Below are 23,968 nucleotides of genomic sequence, written 5' to 3'. Positions count from 1 at the left end.
GTTTTTTCTGTGGCAAATTTCATGTTAACGTCGAACGCATGCGTCACAAAACGCTGCGTTGTGTATGCGTTATGTCGACGACGCTGCGCCCAACAACGCAAATGTGAACGTAGCCTTACAGGGGCATATGGTACTGAAGACCCATCCTTAGGATACCTCCTCAATATCAGATAGGTGGAGGTCAGGCCCCCAACACTACCAACTAGTTGCTAGCAGCTCCGGTTAGCCAGATCTGACTGGAGTTGCGCAACGACGAGCCATTTAATGCCGCTGTGCAGTAATGCACCGTTTAATGCCGCTGCACAGTCGCGTCATTTAATGCCACGGCACATTGGAGCTCCATTTAGTGCCGCTGGCACTTGAGCTCCTTTACAAAAAAAGTTGGAGCTGACTGCAACACCGGAAGTGGCCGCTAGACATTGAAGGAAGCGGTGTAGAACAGCTGCAGTCAAAGTTTTTTTCCAGCTCCCGGTAACAGATTGTTGGTGGGTGCCGGGTGTTGGACAACCTCCAATTTGACATTCCAAAACTTTGGGAAAAAGTCAAGTCATGCATACAGTTTGCATTATTAGTTGCGTGGTTCACTGCATAGTTCCACCATCCATATTCCCTGCTTCTTGCCTTGCTTCTGACAGTCATCAATATCCCATTTTCCTGAAAAACCCCTTTAACAAAGAAGATTTTTTTTTTTTTTAGATTTTTGAACTTTGGAGAAGCCAAAAGACCATGCGGGTGCTATGGAGGGGGTAAGAGACGGTCCAACCCTAGCTAGTCTCCGTACATTTGCATTTATACCTGTAAATCACTCACGACTACAGAGGAACTGCACTGTTCATAATCAAGGGGTAAAAAGTGGCCAACGGGTCCCAGATTACATGGAAGCGTGCCCCAACAGGATCTACCGCTCTAGATGGCAAAGCATGGAAACATAACGGGGGGCATAGTTTGATTCGTGTAACAGGGTCCCTTCTCTTCTATTCACGTTAATGCAAATAATCCAATGTCATCCATGTTTGGTTGTTCTTATGACACGACTATGTACATGCATTGACTTGTAGCTGGAAACATCTTTCATCTTTTCGGATGCTGGCCCGCTTTATATATTTTAAGATGATTGTGTATTTCCTTTATGGGTTGCATTGTATTTTTCTGCACATTTATCATTATAATAAGAGATCATCATATTATGTGCTGCTTAATATTTTAAACCCTATCAGACCAGCTTTAAATAATGAAGCCAACAAACACGAGAACGTCTCGGCGGCCGATCCCTACAGCATGTACTATTTATGTAACAAACATGAATTACAGGCGCTGCTCGCAATGATGCATCCATAATCACAAGCTAAGTCGGTCATGCATTGAAAACGCGCTGTCCCTCCATCTCTGGAGACATTTCACTGTCTTGAAACCGTCAATGGTAAACTCTAAAATCTCATTTCGCTTGACAACCTATACTAGACAGACAGGATCCCCAATGAGCGCTGCAGAGGATATGCCCTTTAGGCATTGTGCGCAAAAACAGCCAAGATTGTCTGCAGAGCCCCCTTATAAGACAAAACGAACTGTGCAGGAGGAGCTTTAGGTCTGGAGATGTTCCTTACTGGTGGTGAGATAATGGTGTACAGTAACGCAGGCCCGTCACAGTCCCTTCTCTGACCAAATCTGGAGTGACGACAATAGAAATATCTAGAAGCGCAGTGTGAAGTTCCTCGCTGAGCGGAAGGAACAGACAGCGACAGAAACATTAATGCAAACTTATGCCTGATGTGTCGTTCCCAAAGTGATGGAATCCCCTGACAATAACACGAAGGACAAGAAAGAAGGAAGACACAAAGCAGATTTCGCTACCTGCCTTCTCCTTCATTGCATTTATGTGACAGTGTTGAATCACAGATGATTTACCCAGGTTTTTTCACACTGATTATCTGCAGCAAAATCTTTAACCCCCTGAGTGACGGGGCCAAATTATTTCAATCTGACCAGCGTCAATTTGTGAGGTAATAATTCTGGAATACTTCAACGCATCCCAATGAATTTGAGACTTTTTTCGTGACACATTGTACTTTATGATAACGGTAAATTTATTTCGATATTTTCTGCCTTTATTTATAAAATTATCAGAATTTTTTTAAAAAAAATTCCCAAAATTTGCAATTTTCTAACTTGAATGATTATTCCTTTAATCCAGATAGTCATACCATATAGAAACCATTAATAAATAACATTTCCCATATGCCTGCTTTATATCAGCACCATTTGTAAAATGTTATTTTAATTTTGTTAGTTTAGAAGGTTTAAAAACGTAGCAGCAATTTTTCATTTTTTAAAGGAAATTTACAAAACCTATTTTTTTTGTAACCCATTAAGTTTTTGACGTGACTTTGGGGGTTCTATGTATTGGAAAAAAAACTAAAGTGATAAGATTTTATAAAACCGCATCCCTCAATATATTCAATAGCTGGGAAGGTAGGCCTAAAGTCTGCACAAGAAAGACCTCAAAGTTCATGGACCTGCAGTGGTTCTTGATGGTAAATACGGCGTCCATGCTTTTCTTTATACCTTATGACCATCAGGTCACAGGGCCTACAATGTAAGTGCGGGAGCTTTGCTAGGTTATATCCTCATTCCACGTACCGCTATCCCAGTGCCTGACAGTAATTTCAGCACATAGCACAGATCCTCCAACACACAAACCACTCTTTACAGCATCACACGCATCCACACAATCCAACAATACTGAAAGCTAAATGTATTTCTGATCCAGATAGTCGGGTTGACAAACAAAAAAACTGGACCTACCCCAACAATTCAGTAAATTGTAATTTGGCAAAGCCTGATGGTATTTACTGTCATCACCCTGATGTGCCGCTGCTGTGAAATGCAATTGTCGCTGCACGAGTTACAGAGAAAGACATCAAAGTGGAACAGGACATCCATATAATTTACTATAGAAATTCAATTCAGAAACATTGGGCCCGAGCCAGCAGTACCACAGGCAAAACGCTGCATTCATTCCCTGAAAGCATTACCTGCTACAAGCGGAAAATCACTCATTCAACTAAAGGCATCATCATTTTACAAAAATAAAGCCAATGCCAACTCCTATCAGCAAAGCAAAAATTCTACAGACGTAGTCACATCCTAATACTGCGGGATGACGAGATGTCAAGAATATTGCGCTATATTTCATACAAATAATATGTTTATTAATATATTACTCAGCTCTAGCTCGGCGCGGAGTCCATATGACCGCATAAGCACCAGCTTATTACATGCTGATCTATGGAGGATTATGTATGCAGAGAGCTCCCCCTAGTGGTTGCAGCAATCAGTCAGAATATTTTATTTAAAGGGAACCTGTCTCAACTTATTTTGCACAAACCACAGGCGGTATGGATCAGAGCCTATCTGCACGACTGTAGGCAGGTATATGTTGCTCTAAAATAATCCGGCATCTAAAAAAAAAAAATATAGGCTGAAGATCCATCCAGGAATGTAGTCAGACTAATCAGTGCTGTTCCCCACGCCAAGTGATGGACAGTGTGATTCTCCTTAAATAAGAGACCTGTCAATCACCTGGAGTAGCGCAGGGAAAATCCAGCGAGAGTGGCACTGGAGTATTGTAGATTTTCTCTGAAATACTGGAGTGTTTCACAGAAAAACAAATGAATACAATCTTGCAGCCTGGCATTGACTCATGCTGCTTGTGGTTTGGACAGCATGGATTTGCCAACAGGTTTCCTGGATTATGTGTAAGGAACCAGGAAATTTGAAAAAGAAAGAAAAGATTTCTAAACCAACAGAGCTACATACAAAAAAAAAAAATTAAAAATCAAGGTGCAAAAAGCAAGAAATAAAAACAAGCTGATGTCAGCGATTTGGAATAGATTTTCTGAAAAAGTATTTGGGGTAATTTTAGGGATCTTAGACCATGGGGAAACCTGAAAAAGTTAAATTCCAAACCAAAAGAATTTACCTTTAATTGGATATGTGAAAATCACAGTTTAAAGGACCTGGTGCAAATTAGATGAGTGTTCTGCCACCAGTTCACTCATTTGGCCGACATCTAACGCATGACTCCCCCATATATAGGAGGGCTCGATCGAGCAGTCCTGAGTCCATTACGAGGCCGCTACAGTACTAGACCTGGCACCGATGCGTCCACCCCTAACTCAGCTTGAATTTTGTTATGGATTTCAATTTATCTTGGCAGAATGGATTGCAATTCACATCACAACCTCTGGAACGCCACGCAGACATCTTGTGACAGAGTATCACGAAACCATGTCATGTTTAGTATTATTGATAGAAAACGGTTATGGTATTAAAAACATTTTGTGATACAAAGAGCGTTTATGCACAGTAACCGTGGCCTCCTGGAGAAAAGTATTGTGTATACTGTCAGATGCCTCCCAAGCGTCAGCATTGCATAGTAATGGAAACCTACCCTCTTTTCATCTGTGACAATATAGTTTCGCCCATGTTTCTTCGTAAGGTGAGGAACCAAGACGTCGAACCGTCTCCGGAATTCACAGAATACCATGTGATCTGGATAACCTACAAAACAGAAATACAATAGGACACATGATGGCGACTGTACTAATAGGTACCCATATGCTTTATAAGTGAACACCGCAAAGTGCTTTATGCAATAAGAGAAAATTGTCCAGAAGTCACATTAATAATCTAATATATAAAGCTGAATGTGTGTGTGTGTGTGTGTGTGTGTGTGTGTGTATGTATGTCCGGAATTGGCATCTGAACCGTCACAGCTACAGCCACAAAATTTTGCACAGTCACACGTCTGGACCCCGAGAGCGTCATAGGCTATGTTGTGAGGTGAAATTTTAACCCCGTGCTTTCCAATTCACCAAACAATTTTGCCCCTATCTACATAATGGGGAAAAAATGAAAGGAAAAGTGTTGGAGGCAAATTAACAGCTGCCAGATGTGAACAAGGGGGACTTAAAGAATGAGAGCGATGGCGCCAAAGAGTATATACCGTACAGTTGCTAAGGTGGGGCCCCGACATGGGATAATCACCACACCACCACGGGGATATGAACACACACACAAAATGCGCCACACACTACCACGTGCTCGAACACATATACCACCGTCAGCGCACATTTCCCCACACATACACCAACCTCGCCACATCAAAGTCGAAACACAAAAGTCGCCGCTCAAAACTCGCCACGCGCAAAACTCTCCACATGCAAAACTCACCTCATGGAAAACTCGCCACACGCAAAACTTGCACACGCGGAAAAATTGCCACATGCACAAAAGTTGCAACACATGCAAAAGTTGCCTCACACAAAACTTGCACATACTCAAAAGGCACCACACATAAAACTCGCCACGCGCAAAACTCGCCATGCGCAAAACTTGCTGCACACAACTTGCTACACTAACCTGTCACATGCAACTCGACACACAAAAAGTTGCTACACGCAGGTCGCCACACAAAACTCATCTCACAAAAGTCGCTACATGCATGTCGCCACACGCAACTCAACGCACACAACTTGACACACGAAACTCGCCCTAAAACACACACAAGTCTGGTATTATCCTTCAAAAATAAAAATCTGTTTAATAAGCAGACAAACTACAAGAGCAACAAATGTACCATATAGGAATCCGGCAGCTGTCAGTCACATGACCAGTCTATTATGTGTATGTGTGAGCTAATATATACTGCCAGGGGGTGGGCTTACTGTTGGCTGGGGATTTATCAGGCTGCCAATTTAGCTTACAAATACTGAGGTAAAAATACTGACCAAATAACGTGTGAACGAGGTCTAATACAGGAGGAGATGACATACAGATATATACTATATACAGGAGGAGATGACACAGGTATATACTATTTACAGGGGAGATGACACACAGGTATATACTATATACAGGAGGAGATGACACACAGATATATACTATATACAGGAGAGATGACACAGGTATATACTATATAGAGGAGGAGATGACATACAGGTACATACTACATACAGCAGGAGATGACATACAGGTATATACTATATACAGGAGGAGATGACACACAGGTATATACTATATACAGGAGCAGATTACCTACAGGTATATAGTATATACAGGAGGAGATGACATACAGGTATATGCTATGTATAGGAGGAGATGACATACAGGTATATACTATATACAGGAGGAGATGACACACAGATATATACTATATATAGGTGAGATGACACACAGGTATATACTATATACAGGAGGAGATTACATACAGGTATATACTGTATATAGATGACATACAGGTATATACTATATACAGGGGACATGACACACAGCAGGTATATACTATATACAGGGGAGATGACATACAGGTATATACTATATACAGGAGATGACATACAGGTGTATACTATATATAAGGGAGATGACAAACATGTATATACTGAGGTGAAAATGAGAGGTGTGAGGTGAAAATGAAAAGGTGTGAGTGCAAAATGAGAGGAGTGAGGGAAAAAAGTGGAGTGATTGGAAAATGACAGATGTGAGGTCGAAATGACAAGTGTTAGGGGGGAATGAGAGGAGTGAGGGGGAAAATGAGAGGTGTGAGGGAGAAAATGAGAGATGTGAGGGGGAAAATGAAAGATGTGATGGGGAAAATGAGAGGCGTGATGGGAAAATAAGAGAAGTGAGGTGCTATAACTAACCACAGATATTTACTATGCCCAGGCAACGCCGGGCTCTTCAGCTAGTAATAAATAATAATAATTTTATTTATATAGCGCCAACATAATTCGCAGCGCTTTACAAGTTATAGAGGGGACTTGTACAGACAATAGACATTACAGCATAACAGAAATCACAGTTCAAAACAGATACCAGGAGGAATGAGGGCCCTGCTCACAAGCTTACAAACTATGAGGAAAAGGGGAGACACGAGAGGTGGATGGTAACAATTGCTTTAATTATTTGGACCAGCCATAGTGTAAGGCTCGGGTGTTCATGTAAAGCTGCATGAACCAGTTAACAGCCTAAGTATGTAGCAGTACAGACACAGAGGGCTATTAACTGCATAAAGTGTATGAGAACATGATGCGAGGAACCTGATTATGTGTTTTTGTTTTTTTTTATTTAATTTATTTTTTTTATTAGGCCACACAGGGATAGTTAGGTTAATGCGTTGAGGCGGTAGGCCAGTCTGAACAAATGCGTTTTTAGGGCACGCTTAAAACTGTGGGGATTGGGGATTAATCGTATTAACCTAGGTAGTGCATTCCAAAGAATCGGCGCAGCACGTGTAAAGTCTTGGAGACGGGAGTGGGAGGTTCTGATTATCGAGGATGCTAACCTGAGGTCATTAGCGGAGCGGAGGGCACGGGTAGGGTGGTAGACTGAGACCAGAGAGGAGATGTAGGGTGGTGCTGAGCCATGGAGTGCTTTGTGGATGAGGGTAGTAGTTTTGTACTGGATTCTGGAGTGGATGGGTAGCCAGTGTAATGACTGGCACAAGGTAGAGGCATCGGTGTAACGGTTGGTGAGGAATATGATCCTGGCAGCAGCATTCAGGACAGATTGGAGCGGGGAGAGTTTGGTAAGAGGGAGGCCGATTAGTAGAGAGTTACAATAGTCCAGACGAGAATGAATAAGTGAGAAAGTAACAGTTTTTGCAGAGTCGAAAGTAAGAAAAGGGCGAATTCTAGAAATATTTTTGAGATGCAGATAAGAAGAGCGAGCCAGTGATCGGATGTGGGGGGTGAATGAAAGCTCGGAATCAAGGATGACCCCAAGGCAGCGGGCATGTTGCTTGGGAGTAAATGGTGGAACCGCACACGGAGATGGCAATGTCAGGCAAAGGTAGGTTAGTAGAGGGAGAGAACACGAGGAGTTCAGTTTTTGACAGATTCAGTTTCAGATAGAGGGAGGACATGATGTTAGAGACAGCGATAAGACAATCACTGGTGTTTTCTAAGAAGGTCGGAGTGAAAGCAGGAGAAGAGGTGTATAATTGGGTGTCGTCAGCATAGAGATGGTACTGGAAACCAAATCTACTGATTGTTTGTCCAATAGGGGCAGTATACAAAGAGAAGAGGAGGGGGCCTAGGACTGATCCTTGAGGAACCCCAACAGTAAGGGGAAGGGGAGAGGAGGAGGAACCAGCAAAACATACAGTGAAGGATCGGTCAGAGAGATAGGAGGAGAACCAAGAGAGAACGGTGTCCTTGATGCTGATGGAGCGGAGCATAGTGAGGAGGAGCTGATGATCCATAGTGTCGAATGCTGCGGAAAGATCCAAGAGAATTAGCATGGAGTAGTGACCATTAGATTTAGCTGTTAGTAGGTCATTAGAGACTTTAGTGAGGGCAGTTTCAGTAGAGTGTAAAGAGCGGAAGCCAGATTGAAGAGGGTCGAGAAGAGAGTTATCAGAGAGATAGTGGGTAAGACGGGAGTGGACCAGGCGTTCCAGGAGTTTAGAGATGAAGGGAAGATTAGAGACAGGTCTATAATTAGCGGCACAGTTTTGGTCGAGGGAGGGTTTTTTAAGTAATGGATGTATGATGGCATGCTTAAATGAGGAGGGAAAAATACCGGAAGTGAGGGAAAGGTTGAATATTTTTGTTATGTGAGAGGTGACAGCCGGGGAACGGGACTGGAGGAGATGTGACGGAATGGGGTCACTGATGCAAGTGGTCGGGCGAGAAGATGCAAGGAGCCTGCTTACTTCTTCTTCTGTAACTGGTTCAAAGTCAGAGAGTGAACTAGATGCAGTGGGGGAGGGAGGACAGTGCCTGGTATGAAGAGATTGGGAGATGATTTCCTGTCGAATGTGGTCAATTTTTTTTTGAAGTAATTGGCCAGATCATCAGCGCGGAGATCTGTGGTTGGGGTCTGCTCTCTTGGGCTGAGTAGGGACTGGAAGTGTCAAAGAGACGTTTAGGGTTATTGGACAGTGAGGTGATGAGGGTGTTGAAATAGGTTTGTTTGGAGAGGTGAAAGGCAGAGTTGTATGTTTTTAGCATGAACTTATAATGGATGAAATCTTCGGGTAGATTAGATTTTCTCCACAGATGTTTGGCGCACCTGGAGCACCGCTGCAGGAAACGTGTTTGCAGCGTGTGCCACGGTTGTCGCCGTCTGTGTCGAGTTGCTCTATGTATAGGAGGAGCAGCTTCATCCACGGCACTTTGCAGGGTTTCATTGTAATGCTTCAGAGCAGAATCAGGACATGAGATGGAGGAGATTGGGGCCAAAGAGGACTGCAAGTTCTTCATAAGTTTCTGGGTGTTAATGGCCTGTATGTTTCTATAAGTGTGGAAAGTGGGGGTGACCTGAGCGGGGTGGCGGTTCTTGATAGAAAATGAAAGAAGGTTGTGGTCAGAGAGCGGGAGAGGGGAGTTTGTGAAATCATCCACTGAGCAGAGCCGGGAGAAGACCAAGTCAAGGGAATTTCCATCTTCAGGCGTTGGAGAGTTAGTATGCTGCGAGAGGCCGAAAGAGGAGGTTAGAAATAAAAGGTGAGAAGCAGATGGGGAGAGGGGAGAAGCAATGGGGATGTTGAAATCACCCATGATGAGGGTGGGGGTGTCACAGGAGAGAAAGTGTGGGAGCCAGGTGGCAAAATGATCCAGGAACTGATGAGAGGGGCCATTCATAAAGCCCACACACCTTTTTCCCCACTCTCCATCAAGGTGAATACAGTGAGATTTAGAAAAGAAACAATATATTCCTTGTAAAGAGGTCACTAAGGCTAATACGTTTGTTATACTGACCTACATGGTTTTCAGCCTGAGCTCGAATATCCAGTATACACCATCACTGCTGACTTTAGTATATGGGCAGTATGGAAGTTCTAGGATCACACAAACACGAAGATGCAAAAGCGGTTGGATCGCACATGCAAGATCCCTGCTGTGTGCTGCTGCATTAGATCAGGAACCAAACATGAAGGAGTGAAGAGGAGCTGGACATGAAGGAGTGAGGAGGAGCCGGACATGAAGGAGTGAGGAGGAGCCGGACATGAAGGAGTGAGGAGGAGCCGGACATGAAGGAGTGAGGAGGAGCCGGACATGAAGGAGTGAGGAGGAGCCGGACATGAAGGAGTGAGGAGGAGCCGGACATGAAGGAGTGAGGAGGAGCCGGACATGAAGGAGTGAGGAGGAGCCGGACATGAAGGAGTGAGGAGGAGCCGGACATGAAGGAGTGAGGAGGAGCCGGACATGAAGGAGTGAGGAGGAGCCGAACATGAAGGAGTGAGGAGGAGCCGAACATGAAGGAGTGAGGAGGAGCCGGACAAGAAGGAGTGAGAAGGAGGCGGACAAAAAGGAGTGAGGAGGAGCCGGACATGAAGGAGTGAGGAGGAGCCAAATATGAAGGAATGAGGAAGAGCCAAACATGAAGGAGGAGGAGCCGAACATGAAGGAATGGGGAAGAGCCGAACATGAAGGAGTGGGGAAGAGCCAAACATGAAGGAGTGAGGAGCCAAGCATGAAGGAATGGGGAAGAGCCGAACATGAAGGAGTGAGGAGGAGCTGAACATGAAGGAGTAAGGAGGAGCCAAACATGAAGGAATGGGGAAGAGCCGAACATGAAGGAGGAAGAGCCAGACATGAAGGAGTGAGGAGGAGCCGAACATGAAGGAGTGAGGAGGAGCCGAACATGAAGGAGTGAGGAGGAGCCAAACATGAAAGAGTGAGGAGGAGCCAAACGTGAAGGAGTGGAGAAGAGCCGAACATGAAGGAGTGAGGAGTAGCCAAACATGAAGGAATGGGGAAGAGCCGAACATGAAGGAGTGAGGAGGAGCCGAACATGAAGGAGTGAGGAGGAGCCGAACATGAAGGAGTGAGGAGGAGCCGAACATGAAGGAGTGAGGAGGAGCCGAACATGAAGGAGTGAGGAGGAGCCGAACATGAAGGAGTGAGGAGGAGCCGAACATGAAGGAGTGAGGAGGAGCCGAACATGAAGGAGTGAGGAGGAGCCGAACATGAAGGAGTGAGGAGGAGCCGAACATGAAGGAGTGAGGAGGAGCCGAACATGAAGGAGTGAGGAGGAGCCAAACTTGAAGGAGTGAGGAGGAGCCAAACGTGAAGGAGTGAGGAGCCAAACGTGAAGGAGTGGAGAAGAGCCGAACATGAAGGAGTGAGGAGGAGCCAAACATGAAGGAATGGGGAAGAGCCGAACATGAAGGAGTGAGGAGGAGCCGAAAATGAAGGAGTGAGGAGGAGCCGAAAATGAAGGAGTGAGGAGGAGCCAAACATGAAGGAGTGAGGAGGAGCCGAATTTGAAAGAGTGAGGAGGAGCCAAACGTGAAGGAGTGAGGAGGAGCCAAACGTGAAGGAATGAAGAAGAGCCAAACATGAAGGAGTGAGGAGGAGCCGAACATGAAGGAATGGGGAAGAGCCGAACATGAAGGAGGAGCTAAACATGAAGGAGTGAGGAGCCAAACATGAAGGAGTGAGGAGCCAAACATGAAGGAATGAGGAGCCAAACATGAAGGAGTGAGGAGCCAAACATGAAGGAGTGAGGAGCCAAACATGAAGGAGTGAGGAGCTAAACATGAAGGAGTGAGGAGCCAAACATGAAGGAGTGAGGAGCCAAACATGAAGGAGTGAGGAGCCAAACATGAAGGAGTGAGGAGCCAAACATGAAGGAGTGAGCAGCCAAACATGAAGGAGTGAGGAGCCAAACATGAAGGAGTGAGGAGCCAAACATGAAGGAGTGAGGAGGAGGCGAACGTGAAGGCGTGGGGAAGAGCCGAACATGAAGGAGTGAGGAGGAGCCAAACATGAAGGAGTGGAGAAGAGCCTAACATGAAGGAGTGAGGAGGAGCCGAACATGAAGGAGTGAGGAGGAGCAGAACATGAAGGAGTGAGGAGCCGAACATGAAGGAGGAGCTAAACATGAGAGTGAGGAGCCAAACATGAAGGAGTGAGGAGCCAAACATGAAGGAATGAGGAGCCAAACATGAAGGAGTGAGGAGCCAAACATGAAGGAGTGAGGAGCCAAACATGAAGGAGTGAGGAGCCAAACATGAAGGAGTGAGGAGCCAAACATGAAGGAGTGAGGAGCCAAACATGAAAGAGTGAGGAGCCAAACATGAAGGAGTGAGGAGCCAAACATGAAGGAGTGAGCAGCCAAACATGAAGGAGTGAGCAGCCAAACATGAAGGAGTGAGGAGCCAAACATGAAGGAGTGAGGAGCCAAACATGAAGGAGTGAGGAGCCAAACATGAAGGAGTGAGGAGGAGGCGAACGTGAAGGCGTGGGGAAGAGCCGAACATGAAGGAGTGAGGAGGAGCCAAACATGAAGGAGTGGAGAAGAGCCTAACATGAAGGAGTGAGGAGGAGCCGAACATGAAGGAGTGAGGAGGAGCAGAACATGAAGGAGTGAGGAGGAGCCGAACATGAAGGAGGAGCCGAACATGAAGGAGGAGCCAAATATGAAGGAGGAGCCGAATATGAAGGAGGAGTCAAATATGAAGGAGGAGCCAAATATGAAGGAGCCAAATATGAAGGAGGAGCCAAATATGAAGGAGGAGCCAAATATGAAGGAGGAGCCAAATATGAAGGAGGAGCCGAATATGAAGGAGGAGTCAAATATGAAGGAGGAGCCAAATATGAAGGAGGAGCCAAATATGAAGGAGCCAAATATGAAGGAGGAGCCAAATATGAAGGAGGAGCCAAATATGAAGGAGGAGCCAAATATGAAAGAGTGAGTAGGAGGCAAACATGAAGGAGTGAGGAGGAGCTGAACAAGAAGTAGGAGGAGCCGAATATGAAGGAGTGAGGAGGAGCTGAACATAAAGGAGTGAAGAACACGATCTCCACTTTGGATCATGAATTGCGCTTGAGGAGTAAAGAGCACAACCCTGAATGTGTCCTGCACTAGTTTGAGAATCGCACATGAAGGAGAGAAAAACGTGATCATTGTTCCATCTCCAGCTCTGTAAGTGCAGATTATGGATGTGTTGGAAATCCAAGGACTGTATTGAAATCCGTGAAAAAAAAAAAAAAATTTTCCAACAAAAATTTTATTTTAGCCCCAATTTTTATTTTCACAAGGGTAACAGGAAAAAATGGAACACAGAATTTGTTGTGCAATTTCTCATGAGTACGCAGTGTGACAAAGTCATGGGCAAAGTGCTGGAGGGGAGATATGTCTCACTAAGGCTATTAGCTTCAGTGATTTGAAACCCAGAAGTTTGCTCCAGCACACTATGTGTTGAGAGGGGTTAATCAGCCATTTTAAGGGCAGGGTTTTTGTTGGCTACCATAAAGCGGGTCTGGGGTTCTCCTCCTTATCTCCACCCCAGAGTATGGTCTGGGGTTTAAAAAGTCAGCCTCCTGAAGAATTCAGTGTTCAGTGCGTCTGGAGAGGTTAACTCCAGAGAAGTGTTTGTGCTTTGGCCAACCTGAACCGTGTGCTTTTGCTAAACTCTGAGCAGGCAGATCCCCGCTACCGCAAGGACTGCGCTTTATGCTACCACTTTGTTTTGATTTTCCTGTTTTTGCCCAAAAAGGGCAATGTTTATTATGACTTTATTTTGACTTCACTATGGTTTATGCTGCATAAACAGCTGTGGGTAAAAGTTTACATACCCTGGGAGAATTTTGCTTTATTTGCCTTTTTTCAGAGAATATCAATGGACACACCAAAACGTTTTCTCCACTCATGATTAGTGGTTGGGTGAAGCCATTTATTGTCAAACTACTGTGTTTTCTCTTTTGAAATCATAATGACAAACCAAAACTTCCAAATGACCCTGATCAAACATTTACCTACACCATTTCTTAATATTGCCCCCTCTAAGGCTGGTTTCACATTTGTATTTTGTTGCGGTCGGCGCAGCGTCAAAACATCCCATGCGGAGGCATCCGCATACATTCGCATGGCCTGCGTACCCAATGTTAAAGATAGGTATGCAGGACGCATGCCGAAGTAGGTGGGCCAGTAGCGTAGCTACCGGGGGGGCAGAGGGGGCCATCGCCCCGGGCCCCGCGCTCTGAGGGGGCCCACCCGGAGCTACGCTACTGTAACTGCATCGGCGCTCGCAGCGCGCCCATGCAGTTACATTCTGCGGCAGAGCAGGGAGAATCGATCCCCTGCTCTGCCGCTATGGGGCCCCTGAGCAGGCGGCGGGGGACCGGTGCCAGCAGTGGGCCCCCCGCCTGTCATTCCACGTGAGCTGTATCGGCATCTAGCCGATACAGCTCACCGCAGTGATGAGGGAAGGAGCGCTGCGCTGCGCTCCTCCCATCATCCCCCACACTGTCTGACAGCGGGCGCGATGACGTCACCGCCCAGCACCCACTGTCAGATGAGCGGGAGTAGGGAGCGCCGCTGGAACAAGGAGGAAGAGAGGTGAGTATTTCTTTACTGTGTTTTATATGGGGGCTGCTTGATCTGCCGGGGGGGAGGGGTGGCTGCTTGATCTGCCTGGGGGGCTGCCTTATTCTACAGGATCTGCCTATAAGGGGGGAGTTGTCATGATCTCAATGGCAAGAGAACATAGCATAAGCATATATAGGAACTAGCTCTTGGAAGATGGGAACTGAGCTGACCATGAACTAAACCTAACGCACAACTAGCAGTGGCCGGGTAGCATGCCTACGTTGATTCTAGATGCCCAGCACCAGCCGGAGGACTAAATAATGCTAGCAGAGGAAAATATCAGTCCTAGCTCACCTCTAGAGAAATACCCCGAAAGGAGACAGAGGCCCCCCACATGTATTGGCGGTGAGTTAAGATGAAATAACAAACGTAGTATGAAAATAGGTTTAGCAAATTTGAGGTCCACTTACTACATAGCAGAAGACAGAAAGGACACTTTCATGGTCAGCTGAAAACCCTATCAAAACACCATCCAGAAATTACTTTAAAACTCTGGCATTAACTCATAACACCAGAGTGGCAATTCCTGTTCACAAGAGCTTTCCAGACACAGTAACGAAACTACAGCTGCGAACTGGAACAAAAATGCAAAAACAAACATGGACACGAGTCCAACTTATCTAGTAGTTGTCTAGGAGCAGGAACAAGCACAGAGAGGCTTCTGATAACATTGTTGACCGGCAAGCAACTAACAGAGCAGCAAGGTTATATAGTGACTCCCACATCTTGATGGGAACAGGTGAACAGAGAAGATGAAAACACCAGTTCAATTCCCCCAGTAGCCACCGGGGGAGCCCAGAATCCAAATTCACAACAGTACCCCCCCCTCAAGGAGGGGGCACCGAACCCTCACCAGAACCACCAGGGCGATCAGGATGGGCCCTATGAAAGGCACGAACCAGATCAGAGGCATGAACATCAGATGCATTCACCCAAGAATTATCCTCCTGGCCGTATCCCTTCCACTTGACCAGATACTGGAGTCTCCGTCTGGAAACACGAGAGTCTAAGATTTTCTCCACAACGTACTCCAACTCACCCTCAACCAACACCGGAGCAGGAGGCTCAACGGAAGGCACAACCGGTACCTCATACCTGCGCAATAATGACCGATGAAAAACGTTATGAATAGAAAAGGATGCAGGGAGGTCCAAACGGAAGGAAACAGGGTTAAGAATCTCCAATATCTTATACGGGCCGATGAACCGAGGCTTAAACTTAGGAGAAGAGACCCTCATAGGGACAAAACGAGAAGACAACCACACCAAATCCCCAACACAAAGCCGAGGACCAACACGACGGTGGCGGTTGGCAAAAAGCTGAGTCTTCTCCTGGGACAACCTCAAATTGTCCACCACCTGCCCCCAGATCTGATGCAATCTCTCCACCACAGCATCCACTCCAGGACAATCCGAAGATTCCACCTGACCAGAGGAAAATCGAGGATGAAACCCCGAATTACAGAAAAACGGGGACACCAAAGTGGCAGAGCTGGCCCGATTATTGAGAGCGAACTCTGCCAATGGCAAAAAAGCAACCCAATCATCCTGGTCAGCAGACACAAAACACCTCAGATATGTCTCCAGGGTCTGATTAGTCCGCTCGGTCTGGCCATTCGTCTGAGGATGGAAAGCGGACGAAAAAGATAAATCTATGCCCATCCTAGCACAGAATGCCCGCCAAAATCTAGACACGAATTGGGTCCCTCTGTCAGAAATGATATTCTCAGGAATACCATGCAAACGAACAACATTTTGAAAAAACAGAGGAACCAACTCGGAAGAAGAAGGCAACTTGGGCAGAGGAACCAAATGGACCATCTTAGAGAAACGGTCACACACCACCCAGATGACAGACATCTTCTGAGAAACAGGCAGATCTGAAATAAAATCCATCGAGATGTGCGTCCAAGGCCTCTTAGGAATAGGCAAGGGCAACAACAATCCACTAGCCCGAGAGCAACAAGGCTTGGCCCGAGCACAAACGTCACAAGACTGCACAAAGCCTCGCACATCTCGTGACAGGGAAGGCCACCAGAAGGACCTTGCCACCAAATCCCTGGTACCAAAAATGCCAGGATGACCTGCCAACGCAGAAGAATGAACCTCAGAGATGACTCTACTGGTCCAATCATCAGGAACAAACAGTTTATCAGGTGGGCAACGATCCGGTCTATCTGCCTGAAACTCCTGCAAGGCCCGCCGCAGGTCTGGAGAAACGGCTGACAATACCACTCCATCCTTAAGGATACCTGTGGGCTCAGAGTTACCAGGCGAGTCAGGCTCAAAACTCCTAGAAAGGGCATCCGCCTTAACATTCTTAGAACCCGGTAGGTATGACACCACAAAATTAAACCGAGAGAAAAATAATGACCAGCGCGCCTGTCTAGGATTCAGGCGCCTGGCGGTCTCAAGATAAATCAAGTTTTTGTGGTCAGTCAATACCACCACCTGATGTCTGGCCCCCTCAAGCCAATGGCGCCACTCCTCAAAAGCCCACTTCATGGCCAAAAGCTCCCGATTCCCAACATCATAATTCCGCTCAGCGGGCGAAAATTTACGGGAAAAGAAGGCACAAGGCCTCATCACGGAGCAGTCAGAACTTTTCTGCGACAACACTGCCCCAGCTCCGATCTCAGAAGTGTCGACCTCAACCTGAAAAGGTAGAGCAACATCAGGCTGACGCAACACAGGGGCAGAGGAAAAACGGCGCTTAAGCTCCCGAAAGGCCTCCACAGCGTCAGGGGACCAATCAGCAACATCACCACCCTTCTTAGTCAAATCGGTCAATGGCTTAGCAATATCCGAAAAACCAGCAATAAATCGACGATAAAAGTTAGCAAAGCCCAAAAATTTCTGAAGACTCTTAAGGGAAGAGGGCTGCGTCCAATCACAAATAGCTTGAACCTTGACAGGATCCATTTCAATGGAAGAGGGAGAAAAAATATATCCCAAAAAGGAAATCCTCTGTACCCCAAAAACACACTTAGAACCCTTCACACACAAAGAATTAGACCGCAAAACCTGGAAAACCCTCCTGACTTGCTGGACATGAGAGTCCCAGTCATCCGAAAAAATCAGAATATCATCCAGATACACAATCATAAATTTATCCAAATAATCGCGAAAAATATCATGCATAAAGGACTGGAAAACTGACGGAGCATTTGAAAGACCAAAAGGCATCACTAAATACTCAAAGTGGCCCTCGGGCGTATTAAATGCGGTTTTCCACTCATCCCCCTGCCTGATTCGCACCAAATTATACGCCCCACGAAGGTCAATCTTAGAGAACCACTTGGCCCCCTTTATGCGAGCAAACAAATCAGTCAGCAACGGCAATGGGTATTGATATTTTACAGTGATTTTATTCAAAAGCCGATAATCAATACATGGTCTCAAAGAGCCGTCTTTTTTTGACACAAAGAAAAAACCGGCTCCTAAGGGAGATGACGATGGACGAATATGTCCCTTTTCCAAGGACTCCTTTATATATTCTCGCATAGCAGCATGTTCAGGCACAGACAGATTAAATAAACGACCCTTTGGGTATTTACTACCCGGAATTAAATCTATGGCACAATCGCACTCTCGGTGCGGAGGTAATGAACCAAGCTTGGATTCTTCAAAGACGTCACGATAGTCAGACAGGAACTCAGGAATTTCAGAGGGAATAGATGATGAAATGGAAACCACAGGTACATCCCCATGAGCCCCCTTACATCCCCAGCTCAACACAGACATAGCTCTCCAGTCGAGGACTGGGTTGTGAGATTGCAGCCAAGGCAATCCTAGCACCAAATCATCATGTAGATTATACAGCACCAGAAAGCGAATAAGCTCCTGGTGATCCGGATTAATACGCATAGTTACTTGTGTCCAGTATTGTGGTTTATTATTAGCCAATGGGGTGGAGTCAATCCCCTTCAGAGGAATAAGAGTCTCCAAAGGCTCTAAATCATACCCACAGCGTTTGGCAAAGGACCAATCCATAAGACTCAAAGCGGCGCCAGAGTCGACATAGGCGTCCGTGGTAATAGATGACAAAGAGCAAATCAGGGTCACAGATAGAATAAACTTAGATGGTAAGGTGCAAATGGAAACAGATTTATCAAGCTTTTTAGTGCGCTTAGAGCATGCTGATATAACATGAGTAGAATCACCACAATAGAAACACAACCCATTTTTCCGTCTAAAATTCTGCCGCTCGCTTCGGGACAGAATTCTATCACACTGCATACTCTCTGGCGACTTCTCAGTGGACACCGCCAGATGGTGCACTGGTTTGCGCTCCCGCAAACGCCTATCGATCTGAATAGCCATTGCCATGGACTCATTCAGACCCGCAGGCACAGGGAACCCCACCATAACATCCTTAATGGCATCAGAGAGACCCTCTCTGAAAGTCGCCGCCAGGGCGCACTCATTCCACTGAGTAAGCACAGACCATTTACGGAATCTTTGGCAGTAAATTTCCGCTTCATCTTGCCCCTGAGATAGGGACATCAAAGTTTTTTCTGCCTGAAGCTCCAAATGAGGTTCGTCATAAAGCAACCCCAAGGCCAGAAAAAACGCATCCACATTGAGCAACGCAGGATCCCCTGGTGTCAATGAAAAAGCCCAGTCTTGAGGGTCGCCCCGGAGCAAGGAAATCACAATCCTGACCTGCTGTGCAGGGTCTCCGGCAGAGCGAGATTTCAGGGACAAAAATAATTTGCAATTATTTCGAAAATTCTGAAACCCAGATCTATTCCCCGAGAAAAGTTCCGGCAAAGGAATTCTCGGCTCAGATACAGGTGCATGACAAACAAAATCTTGCAAATTTTGTACCTTCGTGGCGAGATTATTCAAACCTGCAGTTACACTCTGAAGATCCATTACAAACAGGTGGACACAGAGCCATTCAAAGATTAGAAGGAGAGAAAAAAAAAAAAAAAAAAAATTTCAGCAGACCTACTTATTTCTCTCCTTTCTCAGCCAAGGATTTTAACCCTTTAGTGGGCCGGTCAAACTGTCATGATCTCAATGGCAAGAGAACATAGCATAAGCATATATAGGAACTAGCTCTTGGAAGATGGGAACTGAGCTGACCATGAACTAAACCTAACGCACAACTAGCAGTGGCCGGGTAGCATGCCTACGTTGATTCTAGATGCCCAGCACCAGCCGGAGGACTAAATAATGCTAGCAGAGGAAAATATCAGTCCTAGCTCACCTCTAGAGAAATACCCCGAAAGGAGACAGAGGCCCCCCACATGTATTGGCGGTGAGTTAAGATGAAATAACAAACGTAGTATGAAAATAGGTTTAGCAAATTTGAGGTCCACTTACTACATAGCAGAAGACAGAAAGGACACTTTCATGGTCAGCTGAAAACCCTATCAAAACACCATCCAGAAATTACTTTAAAACTCTGGCATTAACTCATAACACCAGAGTGGCAATTCCTGTTCACAAGAGCTTTCCAGACACAGTAACGAAACTACAGCTGCGAACTGGAACAAAAATGCAAAAACAAACATGGACACGAGTCCAACTTATCTAGTAGTTGTCTAGGAGCAGGAACAAGCACAGAGAGGCTTCTGATAACATTGTTGACCGGCAAGCAACTAACAGAGCAGCAAGGTTATATAGCGACTCCCACATCTTGATGGGAACAGGTGAACAGAGAAGATGAAAACACCAGTTCAATTCCCCCAGTAGCCACCGGGGGAGCCCAGAATCCAAATTCACAACAGGGAGTGCTGCCTTATATACAGGATCTGCCTATAGGGGGGGGAGTGCTGCCTTATACACAGGATCTGCCTATAAGGGGGGGGGAGTGCTGCCTTATATACAGGATCTGCCTATAGGGGGGGAGTGCTGCCTTATATACAGGATCTGTCTATAAGGGGGGAGTGCTGCCTTATACACAGGATCTGCCTATAGGGGGGGGGGGGGGGGAGTGCTGCCTTATATACAGGATCTGCCTATAAGGGGAGTGCTGCCTTATACACAGGATCTGCCTATAGGGGGGAGTGCTGCCTTATACACAGGATCTGCCTATAGGGGGGGGAGTGCTGCCTTATATACAGGATCTGTCTATAAGGGGGGAGTGCTGCCTTATACACAGGATCTGCCTATAGGGGGGGGGAGTGCTGCCTTATATACAGGATCTGCCTATAAGGGGGGAGTGCTGCCTTATACACAGGATCTGCCTATAGGGGGGGAGTGCTGCCTTATATACAGGATCTGCCTATAAGGGGGGAGTGCTGCCTTATACACAGGATCTGCCTATAGGGGGGGAGTGCTGCCTTATATACAGGATCTGCCTATAGGGGGGAGTGCTGCCTTATTCTACAGGATCTGCCTATGCAGGGGGGTGGTGCCTTATTCTACAGGATCTGCCTATATGGGGGGAGTGCTGCCTTATATACAGGATCTGCCTATGGGGGGGGGGGGGAGTGCGGCCTTATATACAGGATCTGCCTATAGGGGGGAGTGCTGCCTTATTCTACAGTATCTGCCTATAAGGGGGGAGTGCTGCCTTATACACAGGATCTGCCTATAGGGGGGGGGGGGGGAGTGCTGCCTTATATACAGGATCTGCCTATAGGAGGGGAGTGCTGCCTTATACACAGGATCTGCCTATAGGGGGGGGGGGGGGAGTGCTGCCTTATATACAGGATCTGCCTATAGGGGGGGAGTGCTGCCTTATACACAGGATCTTCCTATAGGGGGGGAGTGCTGCCTTATATACAGGATCTGCCTATAGGGGGGGAGTGCTGCCTTATACACAGGATCTGCCTATAAGGGGGGAGTGCTGCCTTATTCTACAGGATCTGCCTATGCAGGGGGGTGGTGCCTTATTCTACAGGATCTGCCTATATGGGGGGAGTGCTGCCTTATATACAGGATCTGCCTATGGGGGGGGGAGTGCTGCCTTATATACAGGATCTGCCTATAGGGGGGGGGAGTGCTGCCTTATTCTACAGTATCTGCCTATAAGGGGGGAGTGCTGCCTTATACACAGGATCTGCCTATAGGGGGGGAGTGCTGCCTTATATACAGGATCTGCCTATGGCACCTCTACCTTGTTCCAGTCATTACACTGGCTACCCATCCACTCCAGAATCCAGTACAAAACTACTACCCTCATCCACAAAGCACTCCATGGCTCAGCACCACCCTACATCTCCTCTCTGGTCTCAGTCTACCACCCTACCCGTGCCCTCCGCTCCGCTAATGACCTCAGGTTAGCATCCTCGATAATCAGAACCTCCCACTCCCGTCTCCAAGACTTTACACGTGCTGCGCCGATTCTTTGGAATGCACTACCTAGGTTAATACGATTAATCCCCAATCCCCACAGTTTTAAGCGTGCCCTAAAAACGCATTTGTTCAGACTGGCCTACCGCCTCAACGCATTAACCTAACTATCCCTGTGTGGCCTAATAAAAAAAATAAATTAAATAAAAAAACAAACAAACACATAATCAGGTTCCTCGCATCATGTTCTCATACACTTTATGCAGTTAATAGCCCTCTGTGTCTGTACTGCTACATACTTAGGCTGTTAACTGGTTCATGCAGCTTTACATGAACACCCGAGCCTTACACTATGGCTGGTCCAAATAACTAAAGCAATTGTCACCATCCACCTCTCGTGTCTCCCCTTTTCCTCATAGTTTGTAAGCTTGCGAGCAGGGCCCTGATTCCTCCTGGTATCTATTTTGAACTGTGATTTCTGTTATGCTGTAATGTCTATTGTCTGTACAAGTCCCCTCTATAATTTGTAAAGCGCTGCGGAATATGGTGGCGCTATATAAATAAAAATTATTATTATCATTATTATATTATGGGGGGGATTGCTGCCTTATACACATGATCTGCCTATAGGGGGGGAGTGCTGCCTTATATACAGGATCTGCCTATAAGGGGGAGTGCTGCCTTATTCTACAGGATCTGCCTATGCACGGGAGTGCTGCCTTATACACAGGATCTGCCTATGGGGGGGTGCTGCCTTATTCTACAGGATCTGCCTATAGGGGGGAGTGCTGCCTTATACACAGGATCTGCCTATAGGGGGGAGTGCTGCCTTATACACAGGATCTGCCTATAGGGGGGGGGGGGGGGGAGTGCTGCCTTATACACAGGATCTGCCTATAGGGGGGGGGGGGGAGTGCTGCCTTATATACAGGATTTGCCTATAGGGGGGGGGAGTGCAGCCTTATTCTACAGTATCTGTCTATAGGGGGGGAGTGCTGCCTTATATACAGGATATGCCTATGGGGGGGGGGGGGGGGGAGTGCTGCCTTATTCTACAGTATCTGCCTATAGGGGGGAGTGCTGCCTTATTCTGCTTTATCTGCCTATGGGGAGGGAGTGCTGCCTTATACACACGATCTGCCTATAGGGGGGAGTGCTGGAGTGCTGCCTTATTCTACAGGATCTGCCTATGGGGGGGGAGGGCTGCCTTATTCTACAGGATCTGCCTATGGGGGGAGTGCTGCCTTATTCTACAGGATCTGCCTATGGGGGGAGTGCTGCCTTATTCTACCGGATCTGCCTATGGGGGGTGCTGCCTTATACTACAGGGTCTGCCTATAGGGGTGCTGCCTTGTGCTATATTGAGGACTATCTGGCACATTATACTATATGGAGGTTATCTATGGGGCTATCATACAGTGTGGGGATTACAGTGTTGGAGCCATCAAACAGTTTGAAGACTACTAACGGGTCAGTATACTGTGTGGGTGGTACTATACAGTTAGGGGGCATTATACTGTGTATAGGTGAGCTGTACAGGGGGGAGACTCAGGACATTATTAAATGTAAAGTGGGCACTTATTGTAATAGGGGAACTCAGGTTACTGTGACTATCAAAGGGGCACACAGAGGGCATTATTATTTTCTAGGGGGCAAAATGTGGGCTCTGTTTTCTACGGCACTTGCACCCAGCATTACTATATTATAGAGGGGTGCTTTAGATTTTAGAGGGTACAGAGAACCACAGAGTAGGTGCAGTAATAGGGTCACATAGGGCAGCAGTGGCTCAGTATTGGGGTATCAGGTGCAGTAATAAGGACACATATGGCAGCAGCGGCTCAGTATTGGGGTATCAGGGGCAGTAATAGGGACACATACAGCAGCAGAGGCTCAGTATTGGGGTATTAGGTGCAGGAATAGGGTCACATATGGCAGCAGCGGCTCAGTATTGGGGTATCAGGGGCAGTAATAGGGACAGATACAGCAGCAGTGGCTCAGTATTGGGGTATCAGGGGCAGTAATAGGGACAGATACAGCAGCAGCGGCTAAGTATTGGGGTATCAGGTGCAGGAATAGGGTCACATATGGCAGCAGCGGCTCAGTATTGGGGTATCAGGTGCAGTAATAGGGTCACGTACGGCAGCAGCGGCTCAGTATTGGGGTATCAGGGGCAGTAATAGGGACACATACGGCAGCAGCGGCTCAGTATTGGGGTATCAGGTGCAGTAATAGGGACACATACGGCAGCAGCGGCTCAGTATTGGGGTATCAGGTGCAGTAATAGGGACACATACGGCAGCAGTGGCTCAGTGTTGGGGTATCAGCAGGATGAGGAGTTTGTG

General features: G+C 46.7%; 1 protein-coding gene across 8 annotated transcripts in view; it reads right to left on the bottom strand.

Moving 5' to 3' along the window:
* The window catches only part of MYO18A (myosin XVIIIA), a 383,975-nt gene that overhangs the window by 129,944 nt on the left and 230,063 nt on the right, over window positions 1-23,968 (bottom strand). For all 8 annotated transcript variants that reach the window (XM_077294308.1, XM_077294307.1, XM_077294310.1 and 5 more), the window contains one exon: window positions 4,451-4,560. In XM_077294308.1, the coding sequence (XP_077150423.1) occupies window positions 4,451-4,560 (110 nt within the window). The remainder of the gene's footprint in view (window positions 1-4,450; window positions 4,561-23,968) is intronic.

The sequence above is a fragment of the Ranitomeya variabilis genome, chromosome 3 (genome assembly GCF_051348905.1).
Source record: "Ranitomeya variabilis isolate aRanVar5 chromosome 3, aRanVar5.hap1, whole genome shotgun sequence".
Taxonomy (NCBI): Eukaryota; Metazoa; Chordata; class Amphibia; order Anura; family Dendrobatidae; genus Ranitomeya; species Ranitomeya variabilis.
The sequence above is the reverse complement of the archived record's forward strand: the minus strand, read 5'-3'. Positions and strand labels throughout refer to the sequence as shown.